Source organism: Callithrix jacchus, chromosome 22, assembly GCF_049354715.1.
Source record: "Callithrix jacchus isolate 240 chromosome 22, calJac240_pri, whole genome shotgun sequence".
NCBI lineage: Eukaryota > Metazoa > Chordata > Mammalia > Primates > Cebidae > Callithrix > Callithrix jacchus.
Genome location: NC_133523.1, coordinates 9,638,822 through 9,658,883, shown reverse-complemented (window position 1 = coordinate 9,658,883; position 20,062 = coordinate 9,638,822). Strand labels below are relative to the sequence as shown.

At 53.6% G+C, this 20,062-nt stretch overlaps 1 protein-coding gene across 8 annotated transcripts in view; it reads right to left on the bottom strand.

Moving 5' to 3' along the window:
- Positions 1–339: 339 nt before the first annotated feature.
- The window catches only part of PDE4A (phosphodiesterase 4A), a 68,083-nt gene continuing 48,360 nt past the window's right edge, over positions 340–20,062 (bottom strand). For 7 of the 8 annotated variants that reach the window (XM_035286470.3, XM_035286468.3, XM_078360556.1 and 4 more), the window contains 13 exons: positions 19,837–19,873; positions 19,634–19,704; positions 17,832–17,881; positions 17,543–17,655; positions 13,865–13,958; positions 11,199–11,422; positions 9,664–9,762; positions 9,402–9,566; positions 7,465–7,564; positions 7,118–7,272; positions 6,797–6,919; positions 5,192–5,374; positions 340–3,005 (listed from right to left, as the gene is read on the bottom strand). In XM_035286470.3, coding sequence (XP_035142361.1) covers positions 2,295–3,005; positions 5,192–5,374; positions 6,797–6,919; positions 7,118–7,272; positions 7,465–7,564; positions 9,402–9,566; positions 9,664–9,762; positions 11,199–11,422; positions 13,865–13,958; positions 17,543–17,655; positions 17,832–17,881; positions 19,634–19,704; positions 19,837–19,873 — 2,125 coding nt within the window. In that variant the 3' untranslated portion in view covers positions 340–2,294. Of the gene's footprint in view, positions 3,006–5,191; positions 5,375–6,796; positions 6,920–7,117; positions 7,273–7,464; positions 7,565–9,401; positions 9,567–9,663; positions 9,763–11,198; positions 11,423–13,864; positions 13,959–15,435; positions 15,841–17,542; positions 17,656–17,831; positions 17,882–19,633; positions 19,705–19,836; positions 19,874–20,062 lie in introns of those variants that run through there. The other variant, XM_035286472.3, reaches the window with a different exon arrangement.

Sequence of the window (20,062 nt, the reverse complement as noted above, 5' to 3'; positions counted from 1 at the left end):
GGTGGCAGGCGCCTATAATCTCAGCTACTTGGGAGGCTGAGGCAGGAGAATTGCTTGAACCCGGGAGGCAGAGGTTGCAGTGAGCCAAGATTGGGCCACTGCACTCCAGCCTGAGCGACAGAGTGGGACTCCGTCTCAAAAATATATATATACCCTGCATGGTTTGCATTTAACCTTACTCAGACTTGGGGACTGTCTTCGGCTGAGCTCTGCTTCACAATTCCATGTGCTGGAGAAGGAGTAGGGACAGAAACTCCCTCCCCAACCCAGGCAGATGGTGCAGCAGGGGAGACACCTCAACTGATAACATGGGGAATGAAGCCACATCAGCCAGGAAAATCGGTGAAAGCCTCGTTTTAATTGGAGACAAGATCGAAGATTGATTATTGATCAATGGACCAAATGGCTGATATTCAAAGTGGACAAGACACAAGCAGCTTACAGAGGTCCTGTGCCCGCCCTGGGGAGAGGGGCCCTGCTTGGGGCTGGGGTCTGTCTCGCCGGTCACCCCCTGGGTCCGAGAGAAGGGGGAGGGGACAGGCTCTACCCAGCCCCCACCCCTAGGATGACACAACTTCCCATAAAACGACAGTGGTGAGTCCACCCTTTTCCCGGGACTATGGTACAGTTTCTATAATACAGCAGGAACGGAGACCCTCCCAATGGGAGGCCCCCTTCCCTACCTTCCTGACTGGATCAGCCAGGGAAGGACAAGTTTTTGTTTTCCCTTTTTGCCTCTGTAGAATAATTTACAAACCAACCTTACGGTATGTACAAAAAAAAAAAAAGGGAAGAAAGAAAAAGAATGAACAAAAAGAAAAAGAAAAGGCCCACTCCGATCGCCGGCTGGGACAGAAACAACTTTTGCTACAAAATATGAACCCTGTACAGACAGCATCAAGGGAGTGCGCGTGAGGGGTTACTTCCCCCTGGGGTGGACAGACGGATGGAAGGCTAGGGAGGAACTGGGGGCTACAGTACCGTGTGCTCAGAACTGGGTGGGGGGCAGGTGATGAAAGAGATCAGCCCAGCTGCAGAACCAGGCTGAGGGGCGAGGGAAGAAGGGGTCTTTCCTTTCAAACAGTCTCCCATGGCTTGGAGAAAAATGGCCTTGTATCTGTCTGCCATATTGCTCAGGGACTAGCTGGGGGAGAGGGAGAGGCCTGGCAAGGTAGGGAAGGAGGAGAAATTATTTTGGTGCAGGGGTGGAAGGAAGGGTTGCCCAGGACTGAGAATGAGGGTATACACCATTATTGCTTCCTCCTAGGGCAGAAGGATGGGGGCTGTGGCCAGAGTGTGGAAGGTGGGAGTTGGAGGACACTGGAAAGGTGGGTGCCGGCAGGATGGAGGTTCTGGGCGCCTGGCCCTGCCTCACCCAAGGTGCAGGCAGAAGCCACTGCAACCCCTTCTCCTGCGGCTGTGGGAATCATTAAGGCAGAAACAAGAGGAGAAGCAGCTAGAAGTGGGGTAGTGGGGGGAGCTGTGTATGAATCAGAACCACCGTCCCCCAAAACGGAGAAAATTCAAAGTGAACCCAAAGTGGAAGGAAGGGGGATGGAGTGGAGGAGGTCTCAAATCCCAGGCCTGAGGCTGGCGGTGTGCACGCCCCCTTCCACATCACTCCCTGAATCCTAAATGAACAACTCCCGGGCTCCCTGACTCCCTAGCCAGGATTGCCAGGATTGTGCAAAATCAGGCGGAAGACTTTGTTTAGGGGGGAAAGGAGGCAGCAAACCAGAGGGGGGCTGGAGCTGGGACCTCCCACAGTGACTGCCCCTCACCCAGCCCCAGCCCCGCCTAGAATGGCTATTCCTGACCGGGTTCTAGAAACCCTCTAAAATTCAGAAGAAAAGCCCAGAAGAAGACCCCATGCCTGACTGGGCCCAGGTAGAGATGCCCAGGCGGCTGGAAGACTAAGCCTGGAACTTGGGGGGCAATGAGGGGAGGAGAGGGTTTTGGTGGTGGAAAGGGAGAACCAGGAACAGGAGCATCTACAGTTGCTGTGTTTCTTTTTTTTTTTTTTTTTTTTGTTCTTTTTCTAAAAATGTTACAATTAAAATTCAAAAAAATAAAATCCCTTCTGGGACCTCAGCCCCTTGTTCCCAAGCCCCCACCTCCAAAAAAAGACCCCGTGAGTGGGGGCGGGGGGAAAGGGGAAAAAAAGAAAAGAGAAAAAAAAACCCACTTTTCTGTTTTCTTTTTTCTCAGGAGGGCCAAGAGTCTTTGAGGCAGCGGAGGAGGTGATCGGGGGAGGAGAGGAAGAGCGGAGGGGAACAGGGACGGAGGTCTGGGGATCAGGTAGGGTCTCCATCTGACCCCCACCAACCAGGAGCTGGGAATGCTGATGTTTCCTCCCCAGATGTCTCCGCGCAGGCACTGCAAGCCCTCTTGGCAGCCTGGTGCTCTCGTTGGGCCTCCACCTCGGCCGCCGTGGAGGGGAGGCCCGGGAGGCCCGGGGCATCCTCTGAAACAGACAGGGTCCTCCAGGCAGGGAGAAGGGGGCTTTGAAGAGACAGGGCAGAGGGGCTGCCACAGCTTACAGCAACCACGGATTCCTCCTGGGATGAGAACTCATCCTGAGCCACAGGTGCACTGCCCGTGGACTCTGCCAGCTGCGTCAAATCCACTTCCTCCAGCTCCGCCTCCAGGGGTGTGTCCTGTGCCATGACTTCCAATGACTCCTGGGCTGGGGATGGGTCCATGGTTGCATCCAGAGCACCCTCGGCTGCGGACAGTCCCTGCGAAGTCAATGCTTCCTGGGCCACTGATGTTTCTTCCTCTTCTTCCTCCTCCAGCGTCAGCTCAAACTGAAATTTGTCAGGCGGGGGTGGATGGCCAGGCCCCCTTGACTCCCCCTCGGGTGGCGGCGATGGGCTCTGCCGGATGGCGCTGTAGTACCAGTCCCGGTTGTCCTCCAACGTGTCCAGGATCTCCTGGGCATCTGGGTGGACAAGGTCCGCCCAGGTCTCCCACAATGGGTGCACGATGTAGTCAATAAAACCCACCTGGTAAAGGGGAAGAAAGTAAGAACGGATGGTTTACAGGGTGGATGGTACCACCACGTTGCGGGAGCTAATGAAATGAAAAACATGCTCATGGGCCAGATGCAATGGCTCACGCCTGTAATCCCAGCACTTTGGGAGGCCGAGGCAGGTGGCTCATTTAAGGTCAGGAGTTCGAGACCAGTCTGGCCAGCATGGTGAAACAGCGTTTCTACTAAAAATACAAAAATTAGTTGGCAATCATTTGAAACTGGGCGGTGGAGGTTGCAGTGAACCAAGGAGATGGTGCCACTACACTCCAGCCTGGGGGAAAAGAGCAAGATTGTCTCAGAATAAATAAATAAATAAATAAAAAGAAAACCATGTTTATGTCATTTGACCCAGCCATTTTCTTTTTTTATTGTCATTGTGTCTTGCTCTGTTGCCCAGGCTGGAGTGCAGTGGTATGATCTCAGCTCACTGCAACCTCCGCCTCCTGGGTTCAAGTGATTTTCCTGCCTCAGCCTCCAGAGTAGCTGAGATTACAGGCACCTGCACCACGCCTAGCTAATTTTGTATTTCTAGTAGAGACAGGGTTTCGCCATGTTCACCCAGGCTGGTCTCAAAACTCCTGATCTCAAGTGATCCACCTGTGTCAGCCTTCCAACGTGCTGGGATTACAGGTGTGAACCACTGCACCTGGCCTATTTTTTAATAAGCTAAATCCAATTCCAGCTATTTGGGAAGCTGAGGCAGAAGTGATTGAACCCAGGAGGTGGAGGTTGTGGTGAGCTGAGATTGGGCCACTGCAACAGAGCAAGACTCAGTCTCAAAAAAAAAAAAGCTAAATCCACAAACTATTGCTGTAATGATGCCTATAAACATAATAACTACATTATAAAGAGTATAAAATTGGTTTTCCATGGGTGTGTGTGTGTGAGTGATACTGCGCTCCCAGGGGACATCAGGCAATGTGTGGAGACATTTTTGGTCTTTACAAATGAGTGGCGGTGATGCTTCTGGCATCTAGTGGGTAGAGACCAGAGATTCTGCTAAAAACCCTACAATACCCAGGGCAGCTCCTAGCAAAAAAATCATCCACCCTGCCTTGCCTGGTGGCTCATGCCTGTAATCCCAGCAGTTTTGGAGACCAAGGTGGGCGGATCATCTGAGGTGGGGAGTTCAAGACCAGCCTGACCAACACGGAGAAACTCCGTCTCTACTAAAAATACAAAATTAGGCTAGGCACGGTGGCTCATGCCTGTAATCTCAGCACTTTGGGAGGACAAGATTAGGAGATCGAGACCATCCTGGTTAACACAGTGAAACCCTGTCTGTACTAAAAATACAAAAAATTAGCGAGGCATGGTGGCACATACCTGTAGTACCAGATACTCAGGAGGCTGAGGCAGGAGAATCACTTGAACCCAGGAGGCAGAGGTTGCAGTGAGCCGAGATCTCGCCACTGCACTCCAGCCTGGGCGACAGAGTGAGACTCCATCTCAAAAATCAAGAAAGAAAGAAATAAAATAAAATAAATTAGCCGGGCATGGTGGCACATGCCTGTAATCCCAGTTACTTGGGAGGTTGAGCCAGGAGAATCACTTGAACCCAGGAGGCAGAGGTTGCGGTGAGCCAAGATCATACCATTGCACTCCAGCCTGGACAACAAGAACAAAACTCCATCTCAAACAAACAAACAAAAAAATCCACCCAAATGTCAACATTTGGTGAGGCCTAGAAACCCAGGTCTGGAAGAGCCAAGTCATCAAACTCAGATGGTTGGGTTTCACCAGGGAGGATATTAAGTGGAGAAGGGCAGGGCAAGGTGGCTTATGCCTGTAATCCCAGCACTTTGGGAGGCTGAGGTGGGTGGATCATGAGGTCAGGAGTTCAAGATCAGACTGGCAAAAATTAGCTGGATACAGTGGCACGAGTCTATAATTCCAGCTACTTGAAGGCTGAAGCAGGAGAATCACTTGAACCCAGGAGGTGGAGGTTGCAGTGAGCTGAGATTGCACCATTGCACTCCAGCCTGGGCAACAGAGTGAAATTCCGTCTCAAATTAAAAAAGGAAAGAAAAACAAACAGGAAAACTTGGCATTGTGGAGAGGCGCGGGAGGGGCTCCTGGACCTCAAAACTCCAGGCCAAGATGGGCTGGGGAGAGCTGCCCTGTCCGCATCCATCCATGAATGCCCTGAACCTGTACCTGAGACTTCTCCACGGAGGCAGTGTGCTTGTCGCACATGGGGCTGATTTCCATGCCACGCTCCCGCTCGCGGTCACCCTGTTGGAAGAACTCAGCCATGATGCGGTCTGTCCACTGGCGGTACAGCTCCAGTGGCTTAGTGGGGTTGCTGAGGTCTGCACAGTGGACCATGTTCCGGAGGACCTGCAGGGGGTCAGTGGACAGGGGAACCTTCAGAGCCTGTGCCTGTGTCCCAGGCTGAGACCTCAGGCATTCTTTCTTTCTTAAGAAATGGGGGCCTGGGTGACAAAGCAAGACTTCATCTCAAAAAAAGAAAAAAAAAAAGAAATGGGGCCAGGCAGAGGTGCATGACTGTAATGCCAGCACTTTGAAAGGCCAAGGCAGGTGGATCATGAGGTCAGGAGTTCGAGACCAGCCTGGCTAACATGGTGAAACTCTGTCTCTACTTAAAATACAAAAATTAGCTCAGCCTGGTGGCACATGCCTGTAATCTCAGCTACTGCAGAGGCTAAGGTGGGAGAACTACTTGAACTCAGGAGGCAGAGGTTGCAGTGAGGCGAGACTGCACCACTGCACTCCAGCCTGGGCAACAGGGCAAGACTCTGTCTCAGAAGGGAAAAAAAAAAGAAATGGGGCCTCCTGGCACGGTGGCTCAAGCCTGTAATTCCAGACTTTGGGAAGCCGAGGTGGGTAAATCACTTGAGGTCAGGAGTTCAAGATCAGCATTGCCAATGTAGCGAAACCCCACCTCTACTAAAAACACAAAAATCAGCCAGGTCTGGTGGTGCGTGCCTGCAATCCCAGCTACTCCAGAGGCTGAGGCAGGAGAATTGCTTGAGCCCAGGAGGCAGAGGTTGCAGGGATCCAACATCCCTCCACTCCAGCCTGGGTAACAGAGAGAAACCAGGTCTCAAAAAAGACAGAAAGCAAGAAATGGGATCTTGCAACGCCGCTCTGGCTAGACTCAAACTACTGACCTCAAACAGTCCTCAGTCTCAGCAGTCGAGATTATAGGTGTGAGCCACCACACCTAACTCGCAGGCTTTCTTAGCTCCCACCTGGGAGGGAGGGAGAGGAGGTGGGGACAAGAGAGAATAGAGGAGGTAGCAGGGAGAGGTGTGCAGGAGATGGAGAAAATATGGGGGGGGGGGTGACAAGAGGGCGGTGAGGGAAGTGAAGATGGTGAAGGAGAGGGACAGGGGACCTGGAAGGGATTGATGAGAAGGAGGAATTTCGGGAAATGGGAGGGAATGGTGGGGGAGATGGGAAGAAGAGATGGGATGGGAAAGTGAAGATGAGGAGGGGACAGACAGAAAGAAAGAGGTCAGATGGGTGGCTCATGCCAGCTATCCCAGGACTTTGCAAGGCCAAGATGAGGGGAATCACTTCAGCTCAGGAGTTTGAGACCAGCCTGGGCGACAAAGAGAGACCCCAGGTCCCCTTTAATCACACAAAGTAAATAAAAATAAATTTTATAAAAAGAAAGAGATAGGAAGATGGGCCCCACTGAAGAAAGAGGCCGAGGAAGGGGCAGCTAGCTGCCCAGACCTAAAGGTGTGGTGGAGGGAGTGTCCTGCCTCCTTAGATGATGGGGCATGGGGGCACCTGGATGCGGTCAGAGTAGTTATCCAGCAGGAGGACCCCGGAGCTGGTCACTTTCTTGGTCTCCACCATGGTCTTCAGGTCAGCCAGGAGGGTCATGTGCTTGGACATGTCCGTGGCCAGCACCTGCAGGGCAAGGTGGCGTCACTGGGGCCGCTGACGCCCACCCCCCAGACTGACCCAGGCCTCTGAAGTTTTCACCAGGTAGAAGCCTCCCGCTCTGTCCAGGTTGAGGGTTCCTCTGGGACTCGGACCCATTCCTCCCCAAAGCCCTCAACTCCAAGGCTTCCTTTCCCGCTCCGACCCGCCCCCAGCCCCGCCCACCATGTCGATGACCATCTTGCGTAGGCTTTGCCGCTGGCGCTTGCTGAGGTTCTGGAAGATGTCGCAGTTGTCCTCCTGCAGCAGCTTGAAACCCACAGCCAGGTGGTGATTCTCGAGCACCGACTCATCGTTGTACATTAGTGCCAGCTCCGAATCTGCAGCCCGGCCCGGAGGTCAGGGGAGGGCCCACGTGTGCAGCCCCACCCGCAGGAGGGCCAGCTCCACCCGCAACTAGCTAACCCCTCCCCAGCTCGGCCAACCCCGCCTACAGCCCAGTTAGCAGTTCCCCAGCCTGGCCAGCACTGCCTCCAGCCCAGCCAGCCCCGCCCCCGGCGAGGGCCACTCACTGGTGTTGATGAGGAACTGGTTGGAGACCCCAGGGTGATCCACATCGTGGATGGCAGCTGCGAACAGGGCAGCGAGAATCTCCAGGTCCGTGAACACTGCCTGGGAGCAGAGAGACAGACGTTAGAATAACAGAGTTGAAGCCGTGCATGGCAGTGAGTGGCCTGTAGTCTCAGCTACTTAGGAGGCTGAGGTGGGAGGATCGCTTGAGTCTAGAACTTTTTCGAGGCCATCCTGCCCAGCCCCAAAATTTTTTAAATTTAATTTTAAGTTACGAGATACATGTGCAGGACATGCAAGTTTGTTACATAGGTGTGCCATGGTGGTTTGCTACACCTATCAACCCATCACCTAGGGGTTAAGCCCTGCATGCATTAGCTATTTATCCTGATGCTCTCCCTCCCCTCTGGCCTCTGACAGGCCCCAGTGTGTGATGTTCCCTTCCCTGTGTCCATGTGTTCTCATTGTTCAGCTCCCACTTATAAGTGAGAACATGCGGTGTTTGGTTTTCTATTCCTGAGTTAGTTTGCTGAGGATAATGGCATCCAGCTATATCCATGTCCCTGTAAAGGACAGGATCTTGTTCATTTTCGTGGCCGCACAGTATTCTACAGTGTATACGTACTAAACTTTCTGAAACTTTTTTTTTTCCAGCCTGTCTTGCAGGCTGGAGTGCAGTGGTGCGATCTCGGCTCACTGCAACCTCCACCTCCTGGGTTCCAGTGATTCTCCTGCCTCAGCCTCCCAAGTAGCTGAGATTACAGGCGTGCGCCACCACACCCAGCTAATTTTTGTATTTTTATTAGTGACGGGGTTTCACCATGTTAGCCAGGCCTGTCTTCAACTCCTGACCTCAAGTGATCCACCTGCCTGGCCTCCCAAAGTGCTGGGATTACAGGCGTGAGCCACCGCACCCAGCCTAAAACATTTTTTTTTTTTAAATAAATGAGAGTTTTAAAAAGAAGAATGATGGAGATGAAAGAGATGGGGTAAAGGATGACAAGGGGGATACAAGGAAGATGAGGGGGTTGGAGTCAGGAAGGAAAGATGAAGATTAAAGAGAGGAATGGGGCTGAGCATGGTGGCTCACTCCTATAATCCCAGCACTTTGGGAGGCAGAAGCAGGCAGATCACGAGGTCAGGAGTTCAAGACCAGCCTGACCAACATGGTGAAACCCTGTCTCTACTAAAAATGCAAAAATTAGCCAGGCATGGTGGCGTGCACCTATAATCCCAGCTACTCAGGAGGCTGAGGCAGGAGAATTGCTTGAACCCGGGAGGCAAAGGTTGTAGTGAGCCAAGATCGTGCCACTACATTCCAGCCTAGGCAACAGAGTGAGATTCTGTCTCAAAAAAAAATTAGCTGGGTGTGGTGGTAGGCACCGGTAGCCCCAGGCTGAGGCAGGAGAATCACTTGAACCCGAGAGGCAAAGGTTGCAGTTAGCAGAGATCGTGCCACTGCAGTCCAACGTGGGTGGCAGAGTGAGACTCCCTCTCAAAAAAAAAAAAAAGAAAAAAAGGAGAAGCCGGGCGCAGTGGCTCACACCTGTAATCCCACCACTTTGGGAGGCTGAAGCAGGTGGATCACAAAGTCAAGAGATCGAGACTGTCCTGGTCAACATGGTGAAACCCCGTCTCTACTAAAAATACAAAAATTAGCTGGGCATGGTGGCGCATGCCTGTAGTCCCAGCTACTTAGAAGGCTGAGGCAGGAGAATTGCTTGAACCTGGGAGGCGGAAGTTGCGGTGAGCCGAGATCATGCCATTGCACTCCAGCCTGGGTAACAAGAGTGAAATTCTGTCTCAAAAAAAAAAAAAAGGAGAGAAATGGGGGCAAAAAGAGATGGAGGTCAGAGACATGGGGTCAGAGAGACACACAGAAGGTTGAAGAGACAGTCACAAAGAGAGATGGGGACCTGGAGACGGGACAGACACTAACATCTAGGGCAGGCGTGGCCAGCAGTACGTGGGTGGACTGCAGCACGTCAGCTGCGTGCAGGCTGTTGTGGTAGGCCACGTCAGCGTGGTAGTGATCCTCCAGTGTCAGCATGTATGTTACCATCGTGTCCACAGGGATGCGGAATTTCTTCAGCAGGTCCCGCTCCTGAAGCAGGCAGGGGCAGGGTGGTGACCTCCGCCGGCCCCCAACGCCCAGCTCTGAGCCCCTCTCACCCGGGCCCACTCCCGGCTGTCCCCATCACCTGGAATATCATGTACATGATGCAGGTGAGAGAGCGCCCTCCGGCGTAATCCGACACGCAAAAGATGTTCAGGCCCCATTTGTTCAGGTTCTCCAGTTCCTGGTGGAGATGGAGGCCAGAGGTCAGGAGCCTATAAGGCCCAGGGCCCTGGAGAACATTTCCTAGGAGTCTGAGCCTTGGTCTGAAGGGAAGCACCATTATTGCTCACCCAGTGGGTGACAGGTTCAACTGTACAGAATGTACTGCCCTTGTCCTACTGGGCTGCAAAATAACAAAAGCAATCACAGCCACTGTCTTTTGAGCACTTATGATCTGCCAAGTATTGCTCTTAGCACTTGATCTCATTTGGCAGGTGAAGGAACCAAGCCTCAGAGAAGCGATGTGACTTCTCCAAGATCGTGCAGCTCATAAGTGGCAGAGCCAGGATGGAAACCCAGCACAACTGGCCCCAGCACAGCTCAGCTTCTTAGCTAAGCTGTTCACAAGCCCCAAGGGAGAAAAGAAGAAGGGCTTATTTTCCATGTTGCTCCAGAATCCAAAAAAGGGCCGGCACATAGTAACTGCTTAATAAACAAGTTAGCTGGGTGTGGTGGCTCACACCTGGAATCCCAGCACTTTGGGAGGCCAAGGTGGGTGGATTGCTTGAGGCCAGGAGTTCGAGACCAGGCTGGTCAATATGGTAAAACCCCATTTCTACTAAAAATACAAAAATTAAGCCAGGTGTGGTGGCTCACACCTGTAATCCCAGCACTTTGGAAAGCTGAGGCAGGAGAATCGCTTGAACCCAGGAGGTGGAGGTTGTGGTGAGCCGAGAGTGCACCACTGCACTCCAGCCTGGGCAATGGAGCGAGACTCGGTCTCAAAAAACAAAAATTAGCCAGCTGTGGTGGCACACGCTTTTAGTCCCAGCTACTCAGGAGGGTGAGACAGGAGAATCGCTTAAACCCAGGAAGTGGAGGTTGCTGTGAGCTGAGATAGCACCACTGCCCTCCAGCCTGGGCAACAGAGTGAGACTCCATCTCAAAATAAAGAAATCAAAATAAATAAATAAATGTCAGGTGACTGAATGGAAGATTCACTGGAGGAGGTGGCTCAAAGAGGGTTACAATAAGTCTCAGCTGAGTGAGCCACCAAAGATTAATCACTTCCACTTCCACTGTCCCCTGGAAGAGCTAGGAGTGAAACCCAGGTCTGGACTGTTGTGGACACTATGGGGGCGCAGTCTGGATCGGTGTCACTGGTCTGTACACCAATTCCTGTGCTGCTGGAAGTGTTGCCTGCTAAGGCTCATGGCTGGCCGCTTTTCAGAAGACTCTAACCCTAACAGGAGCTACATGGAAGAGGTGATTCGTCTACCCCTGGGGGCAGCCCCCAGGCAATGGATGATACAGAGGTACAAAGAGCCAGCATGCTTGCCTCAGGATGGACTCACACCCTCACCTCAGGCTCTGCTTCTAGGAAACTTGGCTTAAGACACAACCGAATGCCCAGGAGACCATCCCCTCCAGCCCTGCCCCTACTGAACCCCCACCCACTTGGGCCAGGAGCTCTTCTTGATCAGTCTTCACCCCAAATCGGGGAATGTTAGAGTCGTTCAGGCTGTCACTATGCATCAGCTTTTTCACCCCTGTGATCTGGGACATGGGCTGCAAGTGTGGGACGGGGGGCGGGGGCGGCTGGGAGGGTCTTGGCCTCGGCACTCGCTGTTTCTCTCGTTCCTTCATCGTGGGTGATGGTATCTCCACTTCATTCTGTTTGTCTGCAGAAGATGGGGGCAGGAGCAAGTGTGAACACCCCCTCCACTCCTGGAGGCTCCCTAGTCCCTCAGCCCTCTACCGCCTATGGGGAAGGCTTACCCACAAGGGCAGAACCCTTCTGGCATGTGGGCCAAGTGTGCTGATGGGGCGGGGGACGTCACCAGGAAGAGAGAGGGAAGGGTGGTCTCTGGCTCCTTGTCCCTACCCCCCTACCTATCTCCGCACAGCCTGCCTGGGGGACAGCCCCAGGAGCCCTTTTCCTGAGCTTTCAGGGGCTTCCAGAGCTCAACCAAGGCCACCCATTGTGACCTGGAGCTAGTCAAGGACCAGCTCATTTGCATACTATGCTCCCATTGGCTGGATCCTCAGAACACAAAGACACACCCCACCCTCACTGGTGGGAGCACTGGAAATTCCCAACACTTTTTTTTTTTTTTGAGACAGAGTCCCATTCTGTCACCCAGGCTGGAGTGCAGTGGCAAGATCTCTGGCTCACTGCAGCCTCTGCCTCCCGGGTTGAATGATTTTCCTGCCTCAACCTTCTGAGTAGCTGGGATTACAGGTGTGTGCCACCATGCTGGCAAATTTTTGTATTTTAGTAGAGACAGGGTTTCACCATGTTGGCCAGGCTGATCTTGAACTCCTGACCTCAAGTGATCTGTTCACCTCAGCTTTCCGAAGCGCTGGGATTACAGGCGTGAGCCATCACACCCGGCCCCAACACTTTTCTGCCTGTCTGGGTACCTCCTGAATTTGGGGGCCTTTGGGGTGTGATGACAAACTGCAAGGATAAAATTATCCCGAGTTTGGGGGGACAGCTTTAGCTAGAGGGTTTCAAGGTACCCATGAGCTTAAGGGTTCTAATGAATCTGGAGTGTTCTGGTGCATTTGGGGTTCCACTGAATTAGGAATCTTACAGGTTTTTGTTTGTTTGCTTGAGACAGGATCTCAGCTCTGTCACCCAGGCTGGAGGGCAGTGAAGCAATCATGTCTCACTGCACCTGGAGCTCCTGGCCTCAAGTCATCCTCCTGCCTGGACTCCCAAGTAGCTGGGACCACAGGCACATGCCACCATGCCCACCTAGTTTTTTTTTATTTGTTTGTAGAGACAGGGTCTCACTATGTTGCCCAGGCTAGTCTTGAACTCCAGGGCTCAAGCGATCCTCTTGCCTCCGCTTCCCAAAGTGCTGGGATTACAGGCATGAGCCGCCTCTTTCCACCTCTTACAGGTTCTTAAGCTTGAGAACCTTCTAGAGATATTTTGGGAGTCTACTGAATTGGGGGAGTCATACCAAGTTTGGGGATCGTACTGAATTTGGGGTTTTCCAGTTTGGAGGTTTGCTGAAGTTTGGGGGCTTTTATGGACTCGGAAGCACAGCGCTTCCCTTACGTTTGAGCACTGCGGACTTTGGGCATCTCTCTTCAATCTGGGGTGTCTACTGAGTTTGGAGGGAAGACAATCCAAGTTTGGAAAGTCTATTGAATGTGGGGGGTCCTGCTCAGTTCAGGAGGCTTTTCAGCTTGGAGGTTTTTTTTTGTTTGTTTGTTTATCTTTGAGACAGAGTCTGGCTATGTCGCCCAGGCTGGAGCACAGTGGTGCAATCTCAGCTCACTGCAACCTCTGCCTCCAGCATTCAAGTGAGCACTTAAGACACAGAGGTTCTTTGTTTGCTTGTCTGTTTGTTTGTTTGTTTTTGAAACGGAGTCTCACTCTATTTCCCAGGCCAGAGTGCAATGGGGAGTCTCACTCTATTTCCCAGGCCAGAGTGCAATGGGGAGTCTCACTCTATTTCCCAGGCCAGAGTGCAATGGTGAGGTCTCGGCTCACTGCAAGTTTCGCCCCCTGGGTTCATGTAATTCTCCTGCCTCAGCCTCCCGAATAGCTGGGATTACAGGCATCCACCACCATACCCGGCTAATTTTTTGTATTTTTAGTAGAGATGGGGTCCCACCGTGTTGGCCAGGCTTGTCTCAAACTCCAGACCTCAGATGATCCACCTACCTCAGCCTCCCAAAGTATTGGATCACAGGCATGAGCCACTGCTCCCAGCCAATTTTTTTATTTTTAGTAGAGACCGGGTTTCACCATGCTGGCCAGGCAGGTCTCAAACTCCTGATCTCAAGTGATCTGCCAGCCTCTGCCTCCAAAAGTGTTGGGATTACAGGCATGAGACACCATGCCTAGCCCCTGAAGGCTTTTTAAAGTTTAGAAGGGTTTTAAGTTCACAGATGATTTCAAATGTTGGGTTCTATAGAAATTGGGTTTTCACAGAGTTTGGGGGCATCAGGAGTGAGGGGCACTTGGATAGAGTAACTTTGACCTTTGGGGAGTGGAGAGTCAGAGTCCCTGGAAAAACATAAGCAACAGGACCCAAGGTCAGGGTCAGCCCCCTCTCTACCGCAGGGATCCCCCCCAGCAATCCCACGTGCTGCCCCTCACTCACCCAGGAATGTTGTGGAAATGTACTCTGAGACCTGGTTTCCTGACCTGCTCATTTCTGACAGGTGTGTGAGTTCACGGTTCAACATCCTCTTGAACTAAGGTGAAGGAGTCAACAAGGAAGAAACGATGGGGGAAACACAGTGGTGGGGAGGGTGTCAGTCTTTCCCGAGAATGCCTGAAGACCCCATGAGTCCCTCCTATTTTTCTGCTTAGCCAACAGAGCACCTATGAGGCTACTAGGGGGGTGGGGTCAGCCCTTCCTCTCCTCCCAGCTCTGGAGGGAGGTCCCCAGGTTTGGGGAATGATGATCAGCATAACCCTTCCGGCCTGAGGAAAAGAGGGGCTCCTCTCCCCATTCCCCCCAAGGAGGAGCCAGAGGGGCACCTGTGGAAGAAGGGGCTCCTGCCTAACAGGGAGCCAATGGGGAAGCAGGAGAATCCCGTCGCCATGGCGATGGGAGTCTCCTTAGCAACTCCCCCTCCAACCAGCTGCTGAGCTGGGGAAAAGGGGGGCAAGTGAAGGCCCCTTAACCCCTGCCTTCCCAGAGCTGCCCCTGATGCAAGTCTTCCCAGACACAGACCCCATTCCTGGGGGTCCTGGGTCCTGGCCCCCAGCTCAGTTTGGGAAAAGGGAACGAGGTACCCAAACTCTGGGGGACAAAAAGCTTTGGCCAGGGCAGGGGAGAATGGTGAGCTGAGGAAATCCCAGTTTGATCATTCAGGGGAGGGGGAGGGGTGTTCCCATAATAGCCCCCTCTCCCCCAACCCCAGAGAGGTAGACAGATGCACAGATGAACGGAATATACCTAAAACCTGGCTTGGAGGCCCCTCCTGGTCACCCCATGTCACTCTGCACAGGCCTCTGCTGTGACATTGTACATAGAGGAGAAAGGGCATTGGCGCCCCACCCCCAAGCTCTGCCACAGCACCCCAAAAGCAGGAGCAGACTCTGTCCAGGGAGGCACAAGGGACACTTGGCAGGAGGGGTGAGCCTGCATGGCTCATGCTGGGACAGGGCACTCCCTCCTCCCGGTGCCACCCAGAGACCTTGAGTACAGAGACACACATCCACACAAGATGGACCCACAAAATCTCACACAACCACACACACAGTCATAGGCTCTCAGTCCTACACAGCATCACACAGCCCAGATACACAGATCAAAGGGTATGCAAAATAAGGTAGTCACTGACATTTGGGGTCACATGTCCCCAAAATATCAGGCAGCTCTGGGCTCAGACACACACCCCAACACACAACATCATGGTCAGAGCCAGATGATCTCAGACAGGGCCACACTGTGACCCAGGCAAACAAGTCTACAGTCAGGCAGACACACACACACATCCAGGCACTGACACAGTCACACCCAGTGAGGGACTCACAGTCCCCCCCCAGGGAGAGTTACACACCCCCAGTCACCCGCCATCCACGCCCAGCCCTGGCCACACACAGAGACTGTCACAAGGCTTCATCTCCAGGCCACACACGTGCACAGTTACACACACAAGCCCACACAAGGGGCCCAGCTGGCCAGGATGCCTACCCACCCACCACCCTGCACTCTCCTACCTGATCCCACCAGCCCACCAGCCACGGCTTGGAGCAGGTCTCGCAGAAGAAATCCACCAAGGGCATCTTGGAGACTTAGCCCGCCTGGGGCTGCTGCACACAGAGGCTGGGCTTGGGGAGTCCCAGGGTTGACGACCACCCAGGAGGGGGTGCCGGGCAGGTGGGTGGTGGAAGGGGGAGCCGCGGAGGGGCCTGGGCCGGCCCAGCAGGGCTGGGGGCTCCCTTCCCCTCCGCGCTCCCGGCGGCAGCCCTGGTTACATGGTCCGCCAGCCCTGGGCCCCAGTGGGCCCCCACACAGCGGTGGGTGGAGGTGGTGGGGGGTCCGTGCCCATGGGAGGGAGGAGGGCAAGGGTCCCAGGAGGAGGCTGCAGAGCTCCTTGTGTGCACTCGTGTGCGTGCGTGTGTGCTCACTGCAGCACTGGCAGACTGCATGGGATGTCAGGTGGTGCTGGGGGTGGGGGGGCGTTAAAGGGGCATCAGAGCCCCATGGGCCTCAGCCAGACCCAGGGAGGCTGTCCCTGTGAGGACCTGTCTCTTCCATGGACAAACCCAGAGACAGAAACACACACCCACTGTACACTCACAGATGTACAAACACCCTGAGACACAACTTCCAGGGACACCCACACACATCCAGGCACTTGACACTCGAATACACACAGATACCCAAATGCTTTCTGTTGTACACTTACAGCACACACACACACACACACACACACACACACACACACCCAAGGCAGCGACAACTCAGACGTCCAACACATTTATAAGTCCACAGCTGAGCATATAGCAGATGCTTCCAGACACACCCCATCCAAGGGCACAGACCCACATCTAGGGACAGACACTGATGCCAGCCACACTTACAGACACACACTAGGCACACCCACAGACATGCTTTTCAACCATTATGAATATCCATTGACCTTGGACACAAACATACCCTGACAAATCCATAAGGATATACACTCACAGATGCAAAAATTCACACACACACACACACACACACACACACTCTCACACACCATTCACTCACGAAGAAACACCCTCAGACCCATACCCAGAGATACTGCCACATTTCAGATGCTTGACCCACCCTCAGGGATGCAATCGCCCTCGGACTGGTATGTTCCCATACAAGCCTCCACCCACCAATTACGTCCCCCCCAACAAAGACACTCCCACCTCCAGATCATGTCTTGATACACGCCCACCCACAAGGGCTGCTACCACCCTCCCCAACTCCAGGAAGCATCACTCACACAAAATAGTGTCCCCTGGGGTTGTGCAGTGCACAGTCTGCACAACTGTACATGGGGGACTTGCACTCACCCCTGCAGCCCTGCAAACACACACACATTCACAAACACACAGAGCTACACACTCAGATTCCCATCTGGTCCAACTCTCCCCTGCAGACATGCGCACCCCTCTGGTACAGCCCCACATACCTCTAGCCATGCATAATCACCTGTGCACACCCATACACCCTCCATAGGTACACACTGGCGTGCCACTCCTTAGAGTCCACTCCAAAAACACCAGTGCTGCAGACGCATAGCCAATAGACCAGCAGCTACACAGACCCACAGCCACAGATACACCCCCAAAGACCATAAAAGCATAAAACTCCCCAACGGAATCGGTCACGTACTGACATCTGTATATCCCGGCGGACACACCCCCCAACACACACTAGGCTCCTCCAGCCCCGGGGAAAGTCTGACTCTACAGGAGCTTCAAGCCTTGAAGCTGTCGCCCAAGGATTGGCCCCACTCAGGGACTGACCTCACCCAGGGACTGACCCCATCCCATGGCCCCTACCCAGAGATTGGCCCCACCCTCATGAGCCATGCCCAATAGTTGGCCTCCTAAAGGCCCAACCTAGTGGTTGGCTCCACCCATAAGGCCCATCCCCACCAGCCCCACCCAGAGATTGGCCCTGCCCTAATCAGCCACGCCCAGTAGCTATCTGCCCACAGGTCCCCAGCCTAGTGGCTGGCTCCATCCGCAGGCTGTGCCCACTGGTCCCGTCTAGAGGTTGGCTCTACCCACTGGCCCCACCCCCACCGGCTTTACCCAGGGGTTCTGCCCACCACCTGCGCACCTTGTGCGAGGCCATCTCGCTGACAGAGCGATAGGTCTGCATGGTCTCCAGCTGTTCCAGACACCAGTCCAGCTCCTCCAGCGTCTCCCGGGCCAACTGTTGACACGTTTCTTCTAAGGAAGGAGCAGCCAGGATGGTGACTAAGAAGATCTGTAGGCAGAAGCCCAGAGGCCCCAGCCCGCGGTGACAGGGTTCACCAGATGAATGGACTGCTGGGTGGGGAAGGGGCTGAGGGAACCCCAATGGGGCAGCAAGAGGGGACCCTTCCCACCCCTCTGGGCTTAGCTACCTGACAGCGTGGCCTTGCAGACAGGGGTGGGGCCGCCCAGCGGGGACCGCCTGCAAAAAAAAAAATGGGGCTGCAATGTCAGCCTGGGTCCCCCTACCAGGTCCCACCCTCCCCCTTTCCATGAACAGAGCCACAGTGCCAATTTTCATTTTTCTGTTTTTTTTGTTTTGTTTTGCTTTGTTTTTGAGACAGTTTCACTCTTGTTGCCCAGGCTGGAGTGCAATGGTGTGATCTCGGCTCACTGCAACCTTCGCCTCCTAGGTTCAAGCGATTCTCCTGTCTCAGCCTCCCACATAGCTGGGATTACAGGCATGCCCCATCACACCTGGATAACTTTGTATTTTTAGTAGAGATGGGATTTCTCCATGTTGGGCAGACTGGTCTCGAACTCCCAACCTCAGGCGATCTGCCCATCTCAGCCTCCCTGTAATGCTGGGATTACAGGCATGAGCCACTGCGCCTGGCCAATTATCATTTTTCTGAATGCTCACCCTGTCTTAGGGATGCTGCCATGTACTCTGCCTGCAGCCTCAATGAGCCCCAGAAAAATCCATTACAGATATGGAAACTGAGGCTCAAGGCCACCACGTGGCTGATCTGCCTTAAGGTCAGGTCCTGGGCTTCCAAGGTCTCTGCTCTCTTGACTAACTCCCTACAAATCCTCCAAGCCCCAGGGATGTCTATGTCCCCTACCCCGAGAAGGACTGGCAGCTCTCAGCCACACCTCTTGCCCTAAAACAAAGTAAGAACCACTCCTGTGTACTGAGTACTTACTATGTGTAGGACGATATTCTAGCACATTCTAGACATCATCTCTCCTCACAGCAGTTACCTAAGGGAGGTATTATTGTCATCCTCACTTTATTATTCGATTTATTTTTTGAGCCAGGGTCTTGCTCTGTCACCCAGGCTGGAGTACAGTGGTAGGAACACAGCTCACTGCAGCCTCAACCTCCTAAGCTCAAATGATCCTTCTGCCTCAGCCTCCTGTGTAAATAGGAACCACAGGCACATGCCACCATGCTGGGCTAAATTTTTTTTTTTTTGTAGAGACAGGGTCTCACTTTGTTTCCCCCAAGCTGGTCTTGAACTCCTGGATTCCAGTGATCCTCCTGCCTTGGTCTCCCAACGTGCTGGGGTTACAGGCATGAGCCAGCAGGCTTGCCTGCGATCATCACCTTACAGAGAGGCAATAGAAGTCCCATGGAATGCCATCTGTCCAGCAACTGGGTGTCAAGGCCCAGGGTGGCCCTGGGGACTGTGGCTGTGGTCTTACCACCAAGCATCCAGACCCCCAAATATTTATAAAAACTTCTGGGCAGGGCACGGTGGCTCACACCTGGAATCCCAGCACTTTGGGAGGCCAAGGCGGGTGGATCACCTGAGGTCTAGAGTTCGAGACCAGCCTGGCCAACATGGTGAAACCCCATCTCTTCTAAAAATACAAAAATTAGCCAGGTATGGTAGCGCATGCCTGTAATCCTAGCTACCCAGGAGGCTGAGGCAGGAGGATCACTTGAACCCGGAAGGCAGAGGTTGAAGGGAGCCGAGATCGTGCCACTGCACTGCAGCCTGGGTGACAGAGTAGGACCCCATCTCAAGAAAAAATAAAAACAAAAAAACAAAACCCTGTGTCTCAGGTGCTTGAGCCGCAATGGTTCTCTGGCTCTCTGGGAGCTGTTGTCTGAACAGAGGTTCAGAGAGGTCACCTGTCTGCCCAAGGTCACACAGCAGGGCTGAGAGCAGAACCCGGGAAAGCATCACCTGACGATCACAGCTGTTGCAGCTCAGCCTTCACTTACTTGTTACTGGGAACGGGCACATTGGTCAGGAGTGAGAAGTTGCTACGGACGCTCCGGAGGCTGGCCAGCACCTGGGATGGGAAGTGGCAGTGAGGAGGGGGGGGGGTCCCCCAAGACCAGCAGCAGGGCTAGGCCCTGCCCCCAAGTGTGGTGGAATGTTGGAGCCTCTTTTCTCCTTAACCATTAGGGGAGGGAGATCTCACCTGAGCAAACGGTGTTACGATGAGGTCTTCAGCGTGCCTGTGATTGAGGACAGAGGCAGGTCAGGGGTCTGCAGAGAAGCAACTCTCTGGGGTGGATGCTCTGTGAGGCTGGACCCAGGGAGGCTGAGAGTGGGGGAGGGGGCTTTGTGGGGCCCAGGGAGAGGACACTTATACTGCATAAGGGTGGACATGTGTCCAGGGCTGATCATGGAAGAAATGGCAGTCA